Source organism: Sinocyclocheilus rhinocerous, unplaced genomic scaffold (genome assembly GCF_001515625.1).
Source record: "Sinocyclocheilus rhinocerous isolate Xijiao unplaced genomic scaffold, SAMN03320098_v1.1 scaffold914, whole genome shotgun sequence".
Taxonomy (NCBI): Eukaryota; Metazoa; Chordata; class Actinopteri; order Cypriniformes; family Cyprinidae; genus Sinocyclocheilus; species Sinocyclocheilus rhinocerous.
In genome coordinates this window covers 36073-50534 of record NW_015629521.1, presented here as the reverse complement: position 1 = coordinate 50534, position 14462 = coordinate 36073, and the positions used below count along the sequence as shown (strand labels likewise).

Here is a 14462-nt window from a genome sequence, read left to right as displayed (position 1 = left end):
GTCAACGCTTCGAGGATGGTATTTGTTAAACAGACAGAATGATGCAAATGTTTAATGTTCTTTCACCTTTTCTCCGTTGGGTCCTTAGGGAGGTCAGATTTGGGGACATCAGACCGTGGTCTCTCAGAAGAGCTTCTTCTTTCAGTGGAAGACCTCCGTTTGCTGTAGCGGCGTCTGTCACTGGGCAGGCTTGTGGACTTTGTGCTGGACAAACCCTGGTAGTACTGGTCATCATTGTCCAGCCTTTTGGGGCTGGTGGGTGCAGAGAAAACAGATGAGAATTTGGAACAATTAGCTTCATGTGAGGAACAGACCAAAGTCATTGATTGTTCCTTCAGAAGACTATTTTTGGAGTTCGGCAGAACTCATTTCCATCTACTTTGGAATGACATACATTTTAGTGAATTCTTTGTTACCGAAACCCCCCTCCTTGCCTTCAGCCAAAGTTTATTGCTCCCGATCATAAATAACATCTATTTTGTCATAGCAGGCTGCTGTTAATGGGTGGCCATTATGCTGTATTGAGTGTATTTCATGGCTGTTCTGCAGTATGTAAGCGACGGCCTTCAGGACAGGCTCTGATTCATGACTGGCTTTTCGGCAGTGATGGACTCAAATGGAAATGTTCTTTCAGTGGACTTTACTCATTGTCTCAGGGCTTATCAGCAGCGTTATGTAATGAAAACAGAGATCTATGAAACCATTGAAGCCAAGAGCCTACGGCCTGCCAGCCAGACCGCTGATGCAATTATATCAGTCAGCCCCACTGGCCTAGTGATGCACTTCCTGTCTGTCTAACAAACCAAAAACAAACAAACAAAAAACAATTATTGTTTTAATATCATTTTTTAATATAATATTATACTTGAAATATTAAAATATTAATATAAAATATATGAATATGAAAATTATTATATGTATAGTTATAGAATGTTTATTGTTATAAAGAAAAAAAATGTAATAATACAGAGTAATGAATGTGAAAATGCCAAAAATAAAACATTAATAGAAAACATATTAATAGAAAAAATTTAATATTTATTTTTTTGTATTACCATGAAAGGGTCTTAAAGATAATAATAGTAATAATGATGATAATAATAATAACAAATATGCAATACTTTATGAAGATACTTAAAATAATAAAGTTTTTTAATATATATATTTCAAGTTTCATTCCAAGTTTAGAGCAACATATATATGTTGCTCTAAACTTGAAATGTCATGAAATTAATGTCAAAAAGCCAAAAATAGAAATAGAAAATATATGTACATATAAAGATGATTTATGACCATAAAAAGAAAATAATCATCATCATCATTAAAATAAAGTATTTATGTTTTTTTTTTTTAATTGTAGTAATATTTGGTGTTCTGACTTTATCCTGAACTAATTCTATTTATTATATAATTAATATATTAATTATATGGAGAATTTGTGTGGAAAACCTCATCAAATTGATCAAAATGCCAAAAACAAAACATTAATACAAAACATATTAATATAAAAATGACAAAAATGTAATACTTATTTTTGTATTACCATAAAACAGTCTTAAAGATCATGCATCATGAACATCCTGAAATGAATGCCCAAAATAGCAAAAATCCTAACATCCTAACGGTCAAAAATATGCTTATTTTCTTCAAGCAGAATACAATTTCTTTTTGTTTTCTTTAGATGTTGAGGTAAAATGGGACTTGGACACGGTTTTGAGGGATTCATTCAAGTGGCAGCTACACAGTTCAGGAAAACAGAGTGTTCTGTTACATCTGTTTGCTCCGTCTCTCTAGTTCTGCACATTTGTACTGCAGTACACCTTCATTACCTGCATGTCCTCAGCTTGCCCTTTTTCTCCCCAGATACCTCATTGGTCCCCTGTCTCTCTCTGCGTTCTCTCTTTCCACTGCCAATCTCTTCCTCTATTTCTCTCTGACAGACCGTGAGCCGGTTATCAGAGAGCCAGAGATTTGTCTGTCCTACTGACCTTCTCACTCTTAAAATCAACATGAAATGCTCAAGCCTCAATTGACATATAGCATTTACAAGTAAAACAGGATATTTAATGAGAAAAAAAATATGCATGTTCTGATCAATCATTCGCAATAAGACCAGAAACATATATACTATGAAAGTTGATTTCATGAATACTGAAATGATGCATGCTGCTGCCCATCTCTGACTTGCAAAAACTGTGAGTCTGTGAGTGATGCTCTAAAGTGTCCGGCACCCTGTCTGTCTGTCAGAGCTGTTTGTCACAGCGGCTGGATTCATGTTCACACACAATATTTCACACATGCTGTGACACTGCGGATATGTCACGCTGGCCTAACCGCTGACAGCCAAATACAGGAACTAGCCGTAATATGCAAGCTATTAGCATCAGCGTTACAAATGACTCTATGGTTTACAATTCTGTTTTTACTGATTTTATATCAGATTCTTTATGCTTTACCTACATTTGGTCTGACTTGAGAAAAATGTAACTGCATTATGTATTAGTTAGACAGACTGGATAGTTATACAGCATATTTTAACAGCAAATACGATTAAAAGATGAACTGGAGGCAACACTGATACAATTTGTTTTTAATTCATGTGAGTTAAGATTTAGCTTTATATCCAATGTTGTTACATTTTTTATGAGCTATGTTAGGGACAGCATCTATTATTTATCTATTACCAACACAGAATATATTATCCCAAAATCCATAGTTTGATAAGACCTGTGTTTGATTTGATCCTTTTTTAAAATCTATCTTTTGCCTTTTTATTAGATCAGACCCCCCCAAAATAAAGGATTACTGGATTGAACAAAATTAAATAAAAAAATACAAAAATAAAATGCAAATCGTTCAATATTTTGGAGTCAGATTTTTTATTTTCTTTAGAAATTAGAACTTATTTAGCAAGGATGCATTAAACTGATCAAAAATGATAGTGAAGACTTTTACATTGTTACAAAAATATTTCAAATGAATACTGTTCTTTTGAAATGTCTAATCATCAAGAAGTCCTGAAATAATGCATAACAGCTTTATAAAAATATTAAGCTGTTATAATAAGAAATGTTTCTTGAGCAGCATATCAGAATAATTTCTGAAGGATCATGTGACACTGAAGACTGGAGTAATGATGCTGAAATTAAGCTTTACATCACAAGAATAATTTACATTTTAAAATATATTACAATAGAAATAGTTTTTTTTTAAACATTTTAATAATATTTCACAATATTACTGTTTTGATCAAATACATGCAGCTTTGGTGAACATATGAGACTTCAGTTGTAAGGTTGAACGATTTCACTGCACTATTTCATATACTATTTAAAAAAAAAAATAAAAAAAAAATGGCAGTATACAGTGTATCGTATGCAGTATGCGGTACACTAGTATTCCATTCCAAACATAGCTTTTGTCACTGTCTGCAAAGCAGCAGCTTCTAAGGAGAGGGCACATTGTTGTTTAGTATAACACTTCTGCTAATTGATTTACCTTTGTTTTCTTGGCCTCCTTTTATCGTCCTGGACAGACCTCTGGAAAAGTGTGAGAAAGATCATTAAAGCTGAAGCCCAGATAATCCTTAGATAAACGGAGTCATTGTGTGATGCTGACTCACATGAATGAGTGTGTAGTATGTGGAGTCCTCTGGTGTGTTCAGGGTCTTTGGTTGCTGTGTGCGGCGAGACGTTCGTGACTGCATTGTGTCGGCTGTGGATCAGAAAAATAAAGGCTGAAAACCAACAGAAAATTTTATATTTGACCTTGAAGTCAATACTTTAAAACCCGTTCAAGATGCGATCTTATGTCTAGTGTTATAGGTCTCCTGTGTGAATAAGGAGCAAAGAGAACAACTAATTCCCTGGTGGCGAGCCCCATTGCTACACAGGAGAACAGGATCAGCACACAACATCCAGCTGACCTTTGACCCCTTTGTTCTCATCGAACAAACCGTACGGCATGGTTTAACCCTTGAGCCTAGCTATTTGTAATTATCCACTGACAATCCATCAGAAATGCCTTCCAGTCACAACATGTTCCAACACTGACACAGACAAGTAAAAGTAAGAATGAGAATGCTGCTTTTAATTACAATGATTAATTCTATTATTAGCTTTCATTATTGAAGGAAACACATTTATAATTTCTCTCATTTCTCTTTCTTCATCCATCATCCACTCAAAAATATTTAAGCCTAAATTTAAGATTTATGTATTTGAATTGCATATAAAAATCCCATTCACTTGATTACACAGTTTTAACATAAACTGACAATGAAATGGGTAAAATGTCTATACATAAAAAAAATAAATAATAATAATAATAATGGCATAGCTTATTAACTATTTGCATGTATTTGATGTTATTTAAAATACAAGTAATATTTTCAGAATGCATTTCTTCAAATTACTTCGAATCAGCACAACAACTTTCAATTACATTTATTCAGTTAATAAGTATGATGAGTTTAATCTATGGATAAGCTAATTCATAAAATACAAAAATATTAAATTTGGTTCCACTTTATATGTACAGTATTAAGTGGCCTTAACTACTGTGTACTTAAATCAAATTGTACTCATTGTGTTCATATTGTATTGCAAAACACGGTTATACTTTATTTTAAGGTGTCCTTGTTACAGTGTAATTATATATTTCAGTACTGAGTAATATTAATTAACTACATGTACTTACTATATGCGTAGGTTAAGGATTAGGGTTTGTCTTAGGGTTACTTTCATGTAATTATGCATAATTTGTTGTTATTATAATAGTAAGTACATGTAACGTGTAACAAGGACACCGTAAAATAAAGTATCACCAAAACACATTTGCTGCTATTGAGGTGGGATACTGGTAAGGTTAGGGACAGGTTTGGTAGTATGGGTAGATTTAAGGGTGGGTTAATTTTAAATGCAATTGCAGAAATTAATTACAGATGTAATTACATGCAGGTATATATTTTTAATACAAGTACAATGTAAAAAGATGTACATACACAATAAGTGCATTGTACCAAATTATTAATTTATAAGTAAGTATATAGTAAGGGCATAGTACTTACAATAACTGGGTAATATTAAGTAAGTAGCTACTAACCCTGAACCTGCCACTGAAAACAACATTAATCCATGTAGCTACCTTATGTTACAAGTACATTCTTAGGTAAGTACACTGTAAATACAAGTACTGTCAAAAAGTGCAACGTCAAAAAAGTGTAACGCTCATTAAAAAAAAGCCTTTGATACAGAATACTTTATCAAATATGATTTTCTTTGCAATCAACACCAAAAGGTACCAAAATGACCTTTGGTTTATTTGAATAGCATCTGCTAACTCAAGCTCTGTTTATCATGTAGAAAGGTCCGGTGTAAAGAAAATTAATCAATGTCCACCAGGACCAGCGGGCACAGGCTGGAGAGTTTGTCATATTTATTGAATGTGTCACTTGAAAGGTCATCAGCAATTCTTGATTGCTCAGAGGTATAAAGCCAATTTGCGGCTCTTATATTAATGCTTGCTGTAATTGCCAGGGCACTTTTGCATGCAATGTGATTAGCATTTAAAGACCTTTCATGTACATGGAAATGTGACTGCCATTCGAAGGGCACTTCTATGTGGAAACAATAATATTTGCACAATAATAATTGTTTCCACACAGAAAGACTCTGGTTAAGATTATTTATTTTGACTGTGGAGCTTCCAAAGACATTTTACAATCACAATAAATCATTAATAAACATGGGGCAGATGACCACAGTATTTATGAAGCCTTCACAGATGAGATTAAGAGGAAAACAGATCAGGAGGCCACATCTGTCTACACAGAAACCATAATCACTGCTGACAGAATAATCTGGTTTCATTTAGACACAAGGTGCATATCAGGAATAATAGAATCTGCAAGAATTATCCTCCCAAAAGTAATTAGACATATCGCAACAAAAATCAAATGAACAGTAGATTTGCTCAGCTGGGGGAAAATTTCTGATGACACATCTTGTTGAGCCCAATTTGCACGTTGTGGCACTAGACATCCAATTTTTGATAAGATCAGTCTCTGTTAGAGAAACGGAAACTTCACGTTCGGATAAAATTGACAGCAACAAGTATACTGCAGGAGTTGAATTAAGGTAAAGTTTTCGGTAACACTTTATTTTAAGGTGTCCTTGTTACACGTTACATGTACTTACTATTATAATAACAATTAATTATGCATAATTACATGCAAGTAACCCTAAGACAAACCCTAATCCTAACCCTAACCATATAGTACTTAAATGTATAATTATACTGTAACACCTTAAAATAAAGTGTAACCGAGATTTCTTACTTTAAGCTATATTAATCTTTAAAAAACAACTGTATTTCACCACATTTTTTTTTCTGTTAAAAAAAAAAAAAAACGTATTACATTATAAGTTTCTTAATTATTGTCCATATTTAATTCTATTGTCTTTGAATTTAAGTGTACTGCCCGATTTACTGACAAGCATACATTTATGCCATTTCTATTGAAACATGTATGTCATGTATTTAAATATATTGTAATAACACATTTGTTGATTAGAACATTTAAAATGTATTAATTGAATGTAAAACTAAATAACACACAGTTAAAATTATGATCAAGTACTTTACAAAATAAATGTGCTTCTTAAAAACATGACAAAAGATTATTAAAACAATGATTTAAAATGTACCTTAAAGTAAAACTTTTAATTTGACATTATTACAAAGTGCACTTTTAAAAAGTATATGTAAAAGTCAACAAACATAAGAATGATTACAATTACTAAGATGTCAGACATGACTGGACCACAATTTATGAAGGACGTTTACCTGGTGGCTGGTAGTAGCTCATGTAACCATTCATAGGTTGTCCTTTCACAAACATCCCATTTTCGCTGGGGTTGAGCTGATGGGCAAGTATGATTTCATTTAACTTCTTCTGCAGTGATAAGAAATCTTCAGAGACTTTGGTTACCTGAGCAGGTTACAAAGAATGTTATCAACTGAATTTTGTGTAAAGCCTCAAAATTCATGAGGCAAAGAATGTATATCTTAAATCAAGTCTCATATTTAGGATGCTACTCTTTGAAAGATTAGTCCATGGGAAAAAAGGTCATCATTTACACACCTTCATATTTAGCCATACACATTCTTTCATCTACCAAACACAAATCGGCAGAATTTGGCAGATTGTTCATGCTGCTCTGTTCCATACTATGAAAATTACAAAAAGCATCACAAAAGTAGCCAAACAATACAACTATTTGCCATCTCGATTTCTTTTTTTATGTTCCACAGAAGAAATAAAGGTTTGGATTGATAATCAGGGTGATTAAATGATGACACATTAGTCCTTTGTGGGTAAACTTACACAAACACACAAAAAAAACGAATCACCTGTTTGCAGAGTGCCTCCACTTCCTCATCCTGTTTTTGTGATGTAGCTTTCAGGTTCTTTCTGTCTTTGTAACCTCTAAAATTGCTCTGGATTTTAATGGCTGCCTGCTCCTCATCATATTGGGCTTCCTCAGCCTGAGAATCCTCCTCTTCTTCTACCCCCTTCCGTTCCAGCTGAACATCTGTGATGTCCAGAGCCTCCCCATTCTCCTGTTCCTCCATCTCTTCAACAATTTCTTGCTCTTTTCCAGTGGCTCCTTCTCTCTCTGCTCTCAATCGCTTTCTCTCCTGGTGGCCTCTGAAATTGCTCTGTAAAACAGTTGCAGCATGTTCTTCATCTGCCCCTGGAGACTGACTGGAATCTAGCTCTTGGTCTAGCTCGAATTCTAATGGAGGTGGTGGGAGTTCCTCAAGAGAAATGTCTGGTTCTGAAGCGTCTGGATTAGCCATATCTTCTTTTGGCTTTTTCTTGGGGATTTTGCCTTCCTCCTGGAGCCTTTTACGCTCTAATTGGCCACGGAAGTTGCTCTGAAGAACCACAGCGGCTTTGGCCTCTTCATCTTCTCCTGCTGGTTCAGCTGGAGCCTCATCTTCCTGTTCCATGTCCTCAGTGAATTCCATCAGTTCTTCTGGAGGTGGTGGATCTGGAATAGGAAGCTCCTCTTCAACTGGAGGACTCTTTGTCTCCTTCTTCCCTCTAACTGGCATCTTCCCCTCCTCTTGGAGTCTTTTACGTTCTTTATGACCTCTGAAGTTGCTCTGGATAACAGTGGCTGCCTTGGATTCCTGTTCATTGTTCTCATCTCCTCCACTTGCAGCCTCTTCCTCAGCCTCCTTCCCTTCTTCCTCCATATTCTCCTGTACTTCCTCTTGTATAGCATCCACATCTTCTCCAGGAGTGACTTCTTCAGGGGTGGATGAGGAAACGGCCAGCTCATCCCCTGTTAAAGTCTTGTTACGTTCCCGATGCTCCTTGTATTTCTTCCTTTCCCTGTAACCTCGGTAGTTGCTCTGGAGGACCACAGCAGCCTTTTCATCAGCTTCATCCATTACCACTTCACCTCCTTCCTGTGGAGGTTCCTCTGTAACTGGATCTTCTGATTCTGATGGGACCTCCGTCACTTCCTCTGTCTTCTCAACTTTTTCCTTCTGCATGGCTTCCCTGTGTAAAATAAATCAGTTTATACTACCATGGCACTGTTGAATTCTTGATTCTACTCTATAAGCCTGTTTCCACCGCAGGAACTTTACCTAGGAACTAGGGACTTTGGGCCAGTACTCGGTGTGTTTCCACCGCAGGAACCAGGATCTAAATAAAGTTCCGGGTAAAAATTTGCCCCTCAGAAAGTCCCTGCTCGTGAGGTAGTACTTTTTCAACGGTCCTGAACTTTCGGTGTGGCGTCAGGCAAGAATGTAGTTGTTTAAAACTCAAATCTGCGGTTTATTTGTAAAGACAGCGACTATTTGAAAATGTGCTTCGCAAGTTTCGGAGAGGTGAGGTTCACGCGATCAGCGGGCGCTCAGTACTTATGAATACCGACGAGAGCAGCCTCAACTCGGCTAGTCCTTCTGACATTTGCCACTGGCTCCGATGTCTCTGTCGTGGTTAAACATGAGATATAATTCGTTTTGGGTAAATCTAACAGGTCATCTTTGGTCTTTATTCTATTAATATATTAATATGTTATGCATGTATGTTCCCTGAACTACATTTCTGCGGCTATTAATATCCTATGGTTAAATGAAAATGAAAAGAGGCAGTAGTGTTTGATATCATATTTTGTTTTATTGTAAATACAGTGAGGGAAATTGCAGTAGCCAAGGCGAGCTGACTGACATTATCAAGTACGCTGCTGTTCCATTTGCAGAATTACCAGACTTGTGTCGTCCCGTCCCCGGGAGTTCACACTCCTGAGTCCAAACTACCGAGGATGCAAGTCCAAAATTATACTGAAAAACGACCCTGGACTGGGAGGAGCAGTCGAGCGCATGTGTACCTTGCTCTGATTGTCAATTGCAGCATTAAGCAGTCTAAGATTTTAGTATTCATCCATCTTCCAAACCACTTGTCAAATATAGGGTTGCTGGGATGCTTGGAGCCCATCCCAGGGAAACACATTCACATCTACGGACAATTTATCGTCTCCAATTCACCTATCCCGCATGTATTGGACTGTTACCCAGAGGATGCGGGGCAGAACATGCAAGCTACACAGAGAAAGACATCCTAACTCAGCCAACTAAAACCAATGACCTTCATGACCCTTCAAGGTTGTCAATATCCCGGTATTACTGGGAGTCTCTCGTTTCACTTCACGGCTTCTCTCTTTTCATACCAACACAAGTTGGTATAGCTGTTGCAATTGATGTTATTTTTTGGTAATTTGGTAAAATGGTCTTGCAGGACTTTAGTATTAATTGTATGGTTAGCACATACCTTTTGTTAGACAGCTAGAGACTGAAAATGAAACCAAGAAAATGAAGACAATGCTTGGAAGAACAAGGAACCAGTAAGACAAAGAGCTTGATGAGACTGAATTTAAACTGAATTGATGAACCTTTGATTGAAAATGTTGCATTTTATTTCTCAGATAATCTACAAGTAGGAAGATAAAATCATCTGGAATAAGAACAGGACTTACTTTTTCCTCTTGAAGCTTTTCCTCTCTTTGTGCCCCCTGTAATGGGCCTGGATCTTTGCAGCAGCTTTGTTCTTCTCATCTAGCAACTCCTTGTATTTCTGCCTTGCCAGATATCCTCTGCAAACTGTATGAAGATGTCATGATTTAGTGTAAGTCTTTTCCTTCTAAACTCATTTAATTCAGTTTCTTCAATACATTTTTAATATGTTTTGTCTTACCTGCTTGGAATTGTGTGATAAAAGCTTCTGACTTTGCTTTGCTTTTGTCATCAGCCACTCTTTTCCTAACTTTGTGTCCTCTGTATGCTAGAAGAAATTAGATTTTAGAGCTTGTTCAGCAGAGTATTCTGCATTTTAACATCTAGTCAACAACAACAACATCAGCACACCTGACTGCAACACCACGGCACTTTGTTCTCGCTTTTCCAGCATCAAACGGTATCGTTTAAATGCCAGCCAGCCCCGTACATATGCTTGGACCAGAACAATCCTGTCCGTGGTCTGCCTCACCATCAGATTCAGTTGCTCCGCATGATAGTACTTAAGAAATACCTGAACACATAACCACCAGACTTAGGAACTTGGTTGAACAAAAAAATGGCAGTTATTAATGCCATTCATTCACAAACCTTTGTTTTTCCTAGAACCCAGTTCTCTAGTTTGGCCTTCTCCAAAATAACAGCACATGTCTCAGGATTCATTGCTGGCTCCTCATTGGCTCTAAATGCTAATATAGAGTATCTGAAAAGACCAATTGTTAGTAAAAGGCAACTCTGAACATAACAATTAAGAAATTATGGTCTAAAGAGGCAATCCTTTTCCACCAGCAATGTGCTAGTGCTGGTATTGGAAGAGGTGGTCCATTATTGGTTGTTAAATGGTGGTCCTCGCCTGTTTTGATGGCTGTTACTTTGGATATTAAAATAAGTTTTCAAAACTAAGACCAAAGATCACGATGAGCTATAATGGGTTCCATGATGGCTTTGTTTGAAGGGGGGTTATGTAGTCACACCATGTCATTTTTCATTTCTCAAGTCATTTGAAACACAGGCCAGTTATGGGATGAGAGTATTGGTATTGGCTCTAGCACCAACATAAACACCATTTAGGTGGAAAAGGGGTTTATGCACTTGACACACAGTAATATGTAGTATCTGTCCAACCTTTCAATGAAGTTGTTGAAGAGAATGCGATGAGAGTAGCCCTGTCTGCGTATCTTGGCCGTCTCTAGAATACCAGTGTAGCGTAATTGGATTAGAACCTTCTCCCTGTCAAACTTATGGGCTTGGCGATCATTGTTGGGTTTTATGCAACGCACAAAGTGAGGCTGGCCTGCCACCATCTTTGATAACAGGTCCATTAGAGAATACTGCAAAGTACAGTGAATAAAGCAAGACTGTGATAAGGAGTGACGAGTGACAAGAGATTTTTATTGGTTCTTCTCATTATTAGGTCTTCAAAAGTCTTACTCTGAAGTAAGAGGCCACAGTTTGAGTCTTCATGTTGGTGGTCTCTCTGGGGTGATGTGTGGTGTCTCCCGTGCCCTCCGCCTTTGCAAACGCAAAATATTCAGCATGCTGAAAACATATGGTCATGAAAATCTACAGAAGGGATATTGGGGGTCTTTTATATAAAAATAAAATGATCTGTTTATAATAAATGTATGCATGTCTCCTCTTGGAAAATCTTATACAACAAAGCCAAAGGTCAGGGTAAACACACAATCACCGTTTGTACAGTGTCAACAGGCAAGGCAAGCATTGCTTTGTCATGGGTGGGAGTTAATTTCCGAGAGGAAGACTGAAAAAGAAATGCATATAAATTGTGATAAGACAGTCTGATTTGAATCCAAAACTTTTTTTTATATATAGCCTATATATAGTAAAGAAATAACATTAAATTAACTGCAGGATTCATTTGCAAAGCAATCTAACAAGCATTCAATCATCAATAAGGCCAAAGTCCTTGTTTGAAAGGGCCATGAATATTTCACCAGGCTATATTATCAAGTTGTTTCAGTGTTGAACACAAAGCAGAATCAAACACTGACACAGGTGCTTTTATTTTACGTGGGTTAAAATGGATGGAATCTTTCATGTGAAATTTTCTAAAGACAGCATGCTTATATATGCAAATGAATGGTAATGTATGCAGGTCTTCATCAAAGAGATAATTTCAATATGTTTAAAACCCTCATTCATTTCAGAGTGCAACCTGAATGTGAGCTCTAAGTAGCTCATGTGTTCTCTTAATAATTCTCTTGGGAATAATAAACGAAATGCTAAAAAACATAAAACTTGGAACACAAGTAGATGTTTTTAAAATGCGACTGCACATAAACACATGAAGGCAATTCTCCTAAATTCCACAGGGACACTCAATTCTAATGTGTATTATATGAACTAATCAAGCTGTAAATCAGTCAATCTACAAATGCATTAGCTATTAGACAGCTGGTAGGGTTACATGAGAAGATACTCTTTCATTCTCACAGACATGGGTCATTTTCAGGAAATGGTGCCAAGCATGTCTCCATGATTACTGATGCAATGAACAGACCTGTGTTGCAATATTTGCAATAAATTTGCAATAAACTTTTAAATTAAACAAAATTGTACTTGTTAAATGTTTGATTTTCATAAAACATGTCAATGTGCATGACCCCATTCGCCACTTTGGGTATACTGACATTAGCCCTTTTAATTTATTTTTTAAATCATAATCATAAATTCACATGGTGAATTTCTCTTTCAGTCTTTATCAGTATATCATTATGTTTATTGGCCTCATCAGACTCATTTCAATATCTTTTCAGTATATTTGTTTTACAGAAAAAAAAAAATATTGGTACAAATATTGAGTATAATCACTGTAAATCATGTAATGGGCTGTAAATTAAGGATAAATGGCTGGTTAACGTTATCATATTTTATGTTTTATTAATGACTTTCATTCAACCAATATAATTACAATTTAATATAGATTAATATAGATTTATAATTCAAATGCAAATTTCTAAAGGGTTTAAATAATATACTGATTTTGATAGTTAGTTAGCTTAGAATATTAACATTATATCACATTATAATGAAATATGTTTAAATTTGTAAAATATATACGGACACAGATATGCCATCCCGTAATACCTGAAACATAGACACCATATTTTTTTACCGTGAATTTCTGGCACAGCTGACTTTTTAACTTTTTTTTCCCTTCCAATATTGGGATTAACAGTATAGTAACTAGAAGGGGAAAAATCTGAAAATGGGAAGGATGCATCAACCTAAGGCGATCAGCTAATGTCTAAGGTAGTACTGTCCTGGTAATTTGTGCCTGAGGTGGGAAAAAAATTATTTCTTGAAAGTTCAGAAATAACTTTTTCAAATAAAATTATAAAAAAAAGCACAGTTTTCTGAGAAAGACCCACATATATATATACAAACAGACACCCAAAACCGGTGAGCACAGTGCCGGCTGGCAAAAGGCGCATATCCTCTATGAGCACGTCTCTAATGTACAGCACAAATACTACAGGATCATTACCTCACCGAATGATACAATACTGAACAACATAAGACCCTCCAGCTTTAGACAGAATGGAAATGTCATTGATAGGTATGGTGTGTGGAAAGACAGAGAGACAAAATAGAGGTGGAAAGAAAATTAGTACATTCCAAAAAGTGAAACCACTGAAGCTCCTAGCAAAAACATAAGCCCGCTACCATATGAATGCCCACATTTAAACATCAACACCTAGCAACTTCAGCAATTTCTTGAGGTTATCCAATCATAACACAGATCATTTACATATAGAAGTCTTAAAGGTAGAGTAGAAATAACAGAACAATATGGAGCCCCTAAGAGGACATGGTGATGGGGAAAAAAAATATGTGTTGGGAGACAAAAAAAATTATATTTCAATGTTTCTGCAGAAGTATTGTGTTTCCCTGAGAAACTTGTTCAATCCAAAACATTTGCGTTCTCATTTATCATCATTAATGATCTTTCTCAAAACTATTGCGTTTCCTAGAGAAACTTTGCATTTGCTTGCAAAACACTTGCAATCTCTCGCAAAACTATTGTGTTCCCCCATGAAACTTTGCGTTCACTCGCAAAACATTTGCGATCTCCAGCAAAACTATTGTATTTCCCCAAGAAATGTTGCGTTCACTCACAAAACATTTACATTCGCTCACAACCGTTTGCAATCTCACAAAACTATTGTGTTCCCCTGAAAAACACTGCGTTTGCTCCAAAACATTTGCCATCTCTTACAAAACTATTGCGTTTCCCATAGAAACATTGCGTTCACTCACAAAACATTTGCGATCTCTAGCAAAACTACTGCGTGTCCCCTTTAAAACATTGTGTTCGCTCACAAAACATTTGCAACCTCTCGCAAAAC

At 36.1% G+C, this 14462-nt stretch overlaps 1 protein-coding gene across 1 annotated transcript in view; it reads right to left on the bottom strand.

The window, feature by feature from the left end:
• LOC107739129 (myosin-IIIa-like) overlaps positions 1-14462 on the bottom strand; it is a 50363-nt gene that overhangs the window by 371 nt on the left and 35530 nt on the right. Inside the window, exons 19-31 of the mRNA XM_016551143.1 lie at positions 13601-13642; positions 11783-11854; positions 11524-11604; positions 11218-11423; positions 10684-10795; positions 10444-10606; positions 10274-10360; positions 10056-10179; positions 7414-8575; positions 6847-6991; positions 3623-3714; positions 3499-3539; positions 67-252 (exon numbers count right to left, since the gene is read on the bottom strand). Of these exons, the coding sequence (XP_016406629.1) occupies positions 67-252; positions 3499-3539; positions 3623-3714; positions 6847-6991; positions 7414-8575; positions 10056-10179; positions 10274-10360; positions 10444-10606; positions 10684-10795; positions 11218-11423; positions 11524-11604; positions 11783-11854; positions 13601-13642 (2513 nt within the window). The remainder of the gene's footprint in view (positions 1-66; positions 253-3498; positions 3540-3622; positions 3715-6846; positions 6992-7413; positions 8576-10055; positions 10180-10273; positions 10361-10443; positions 10607-10683; positions 10796-11217; positions 11424-11523; positions 11605-11782; positions 11855-13600; positions 13643-14462) is intronic.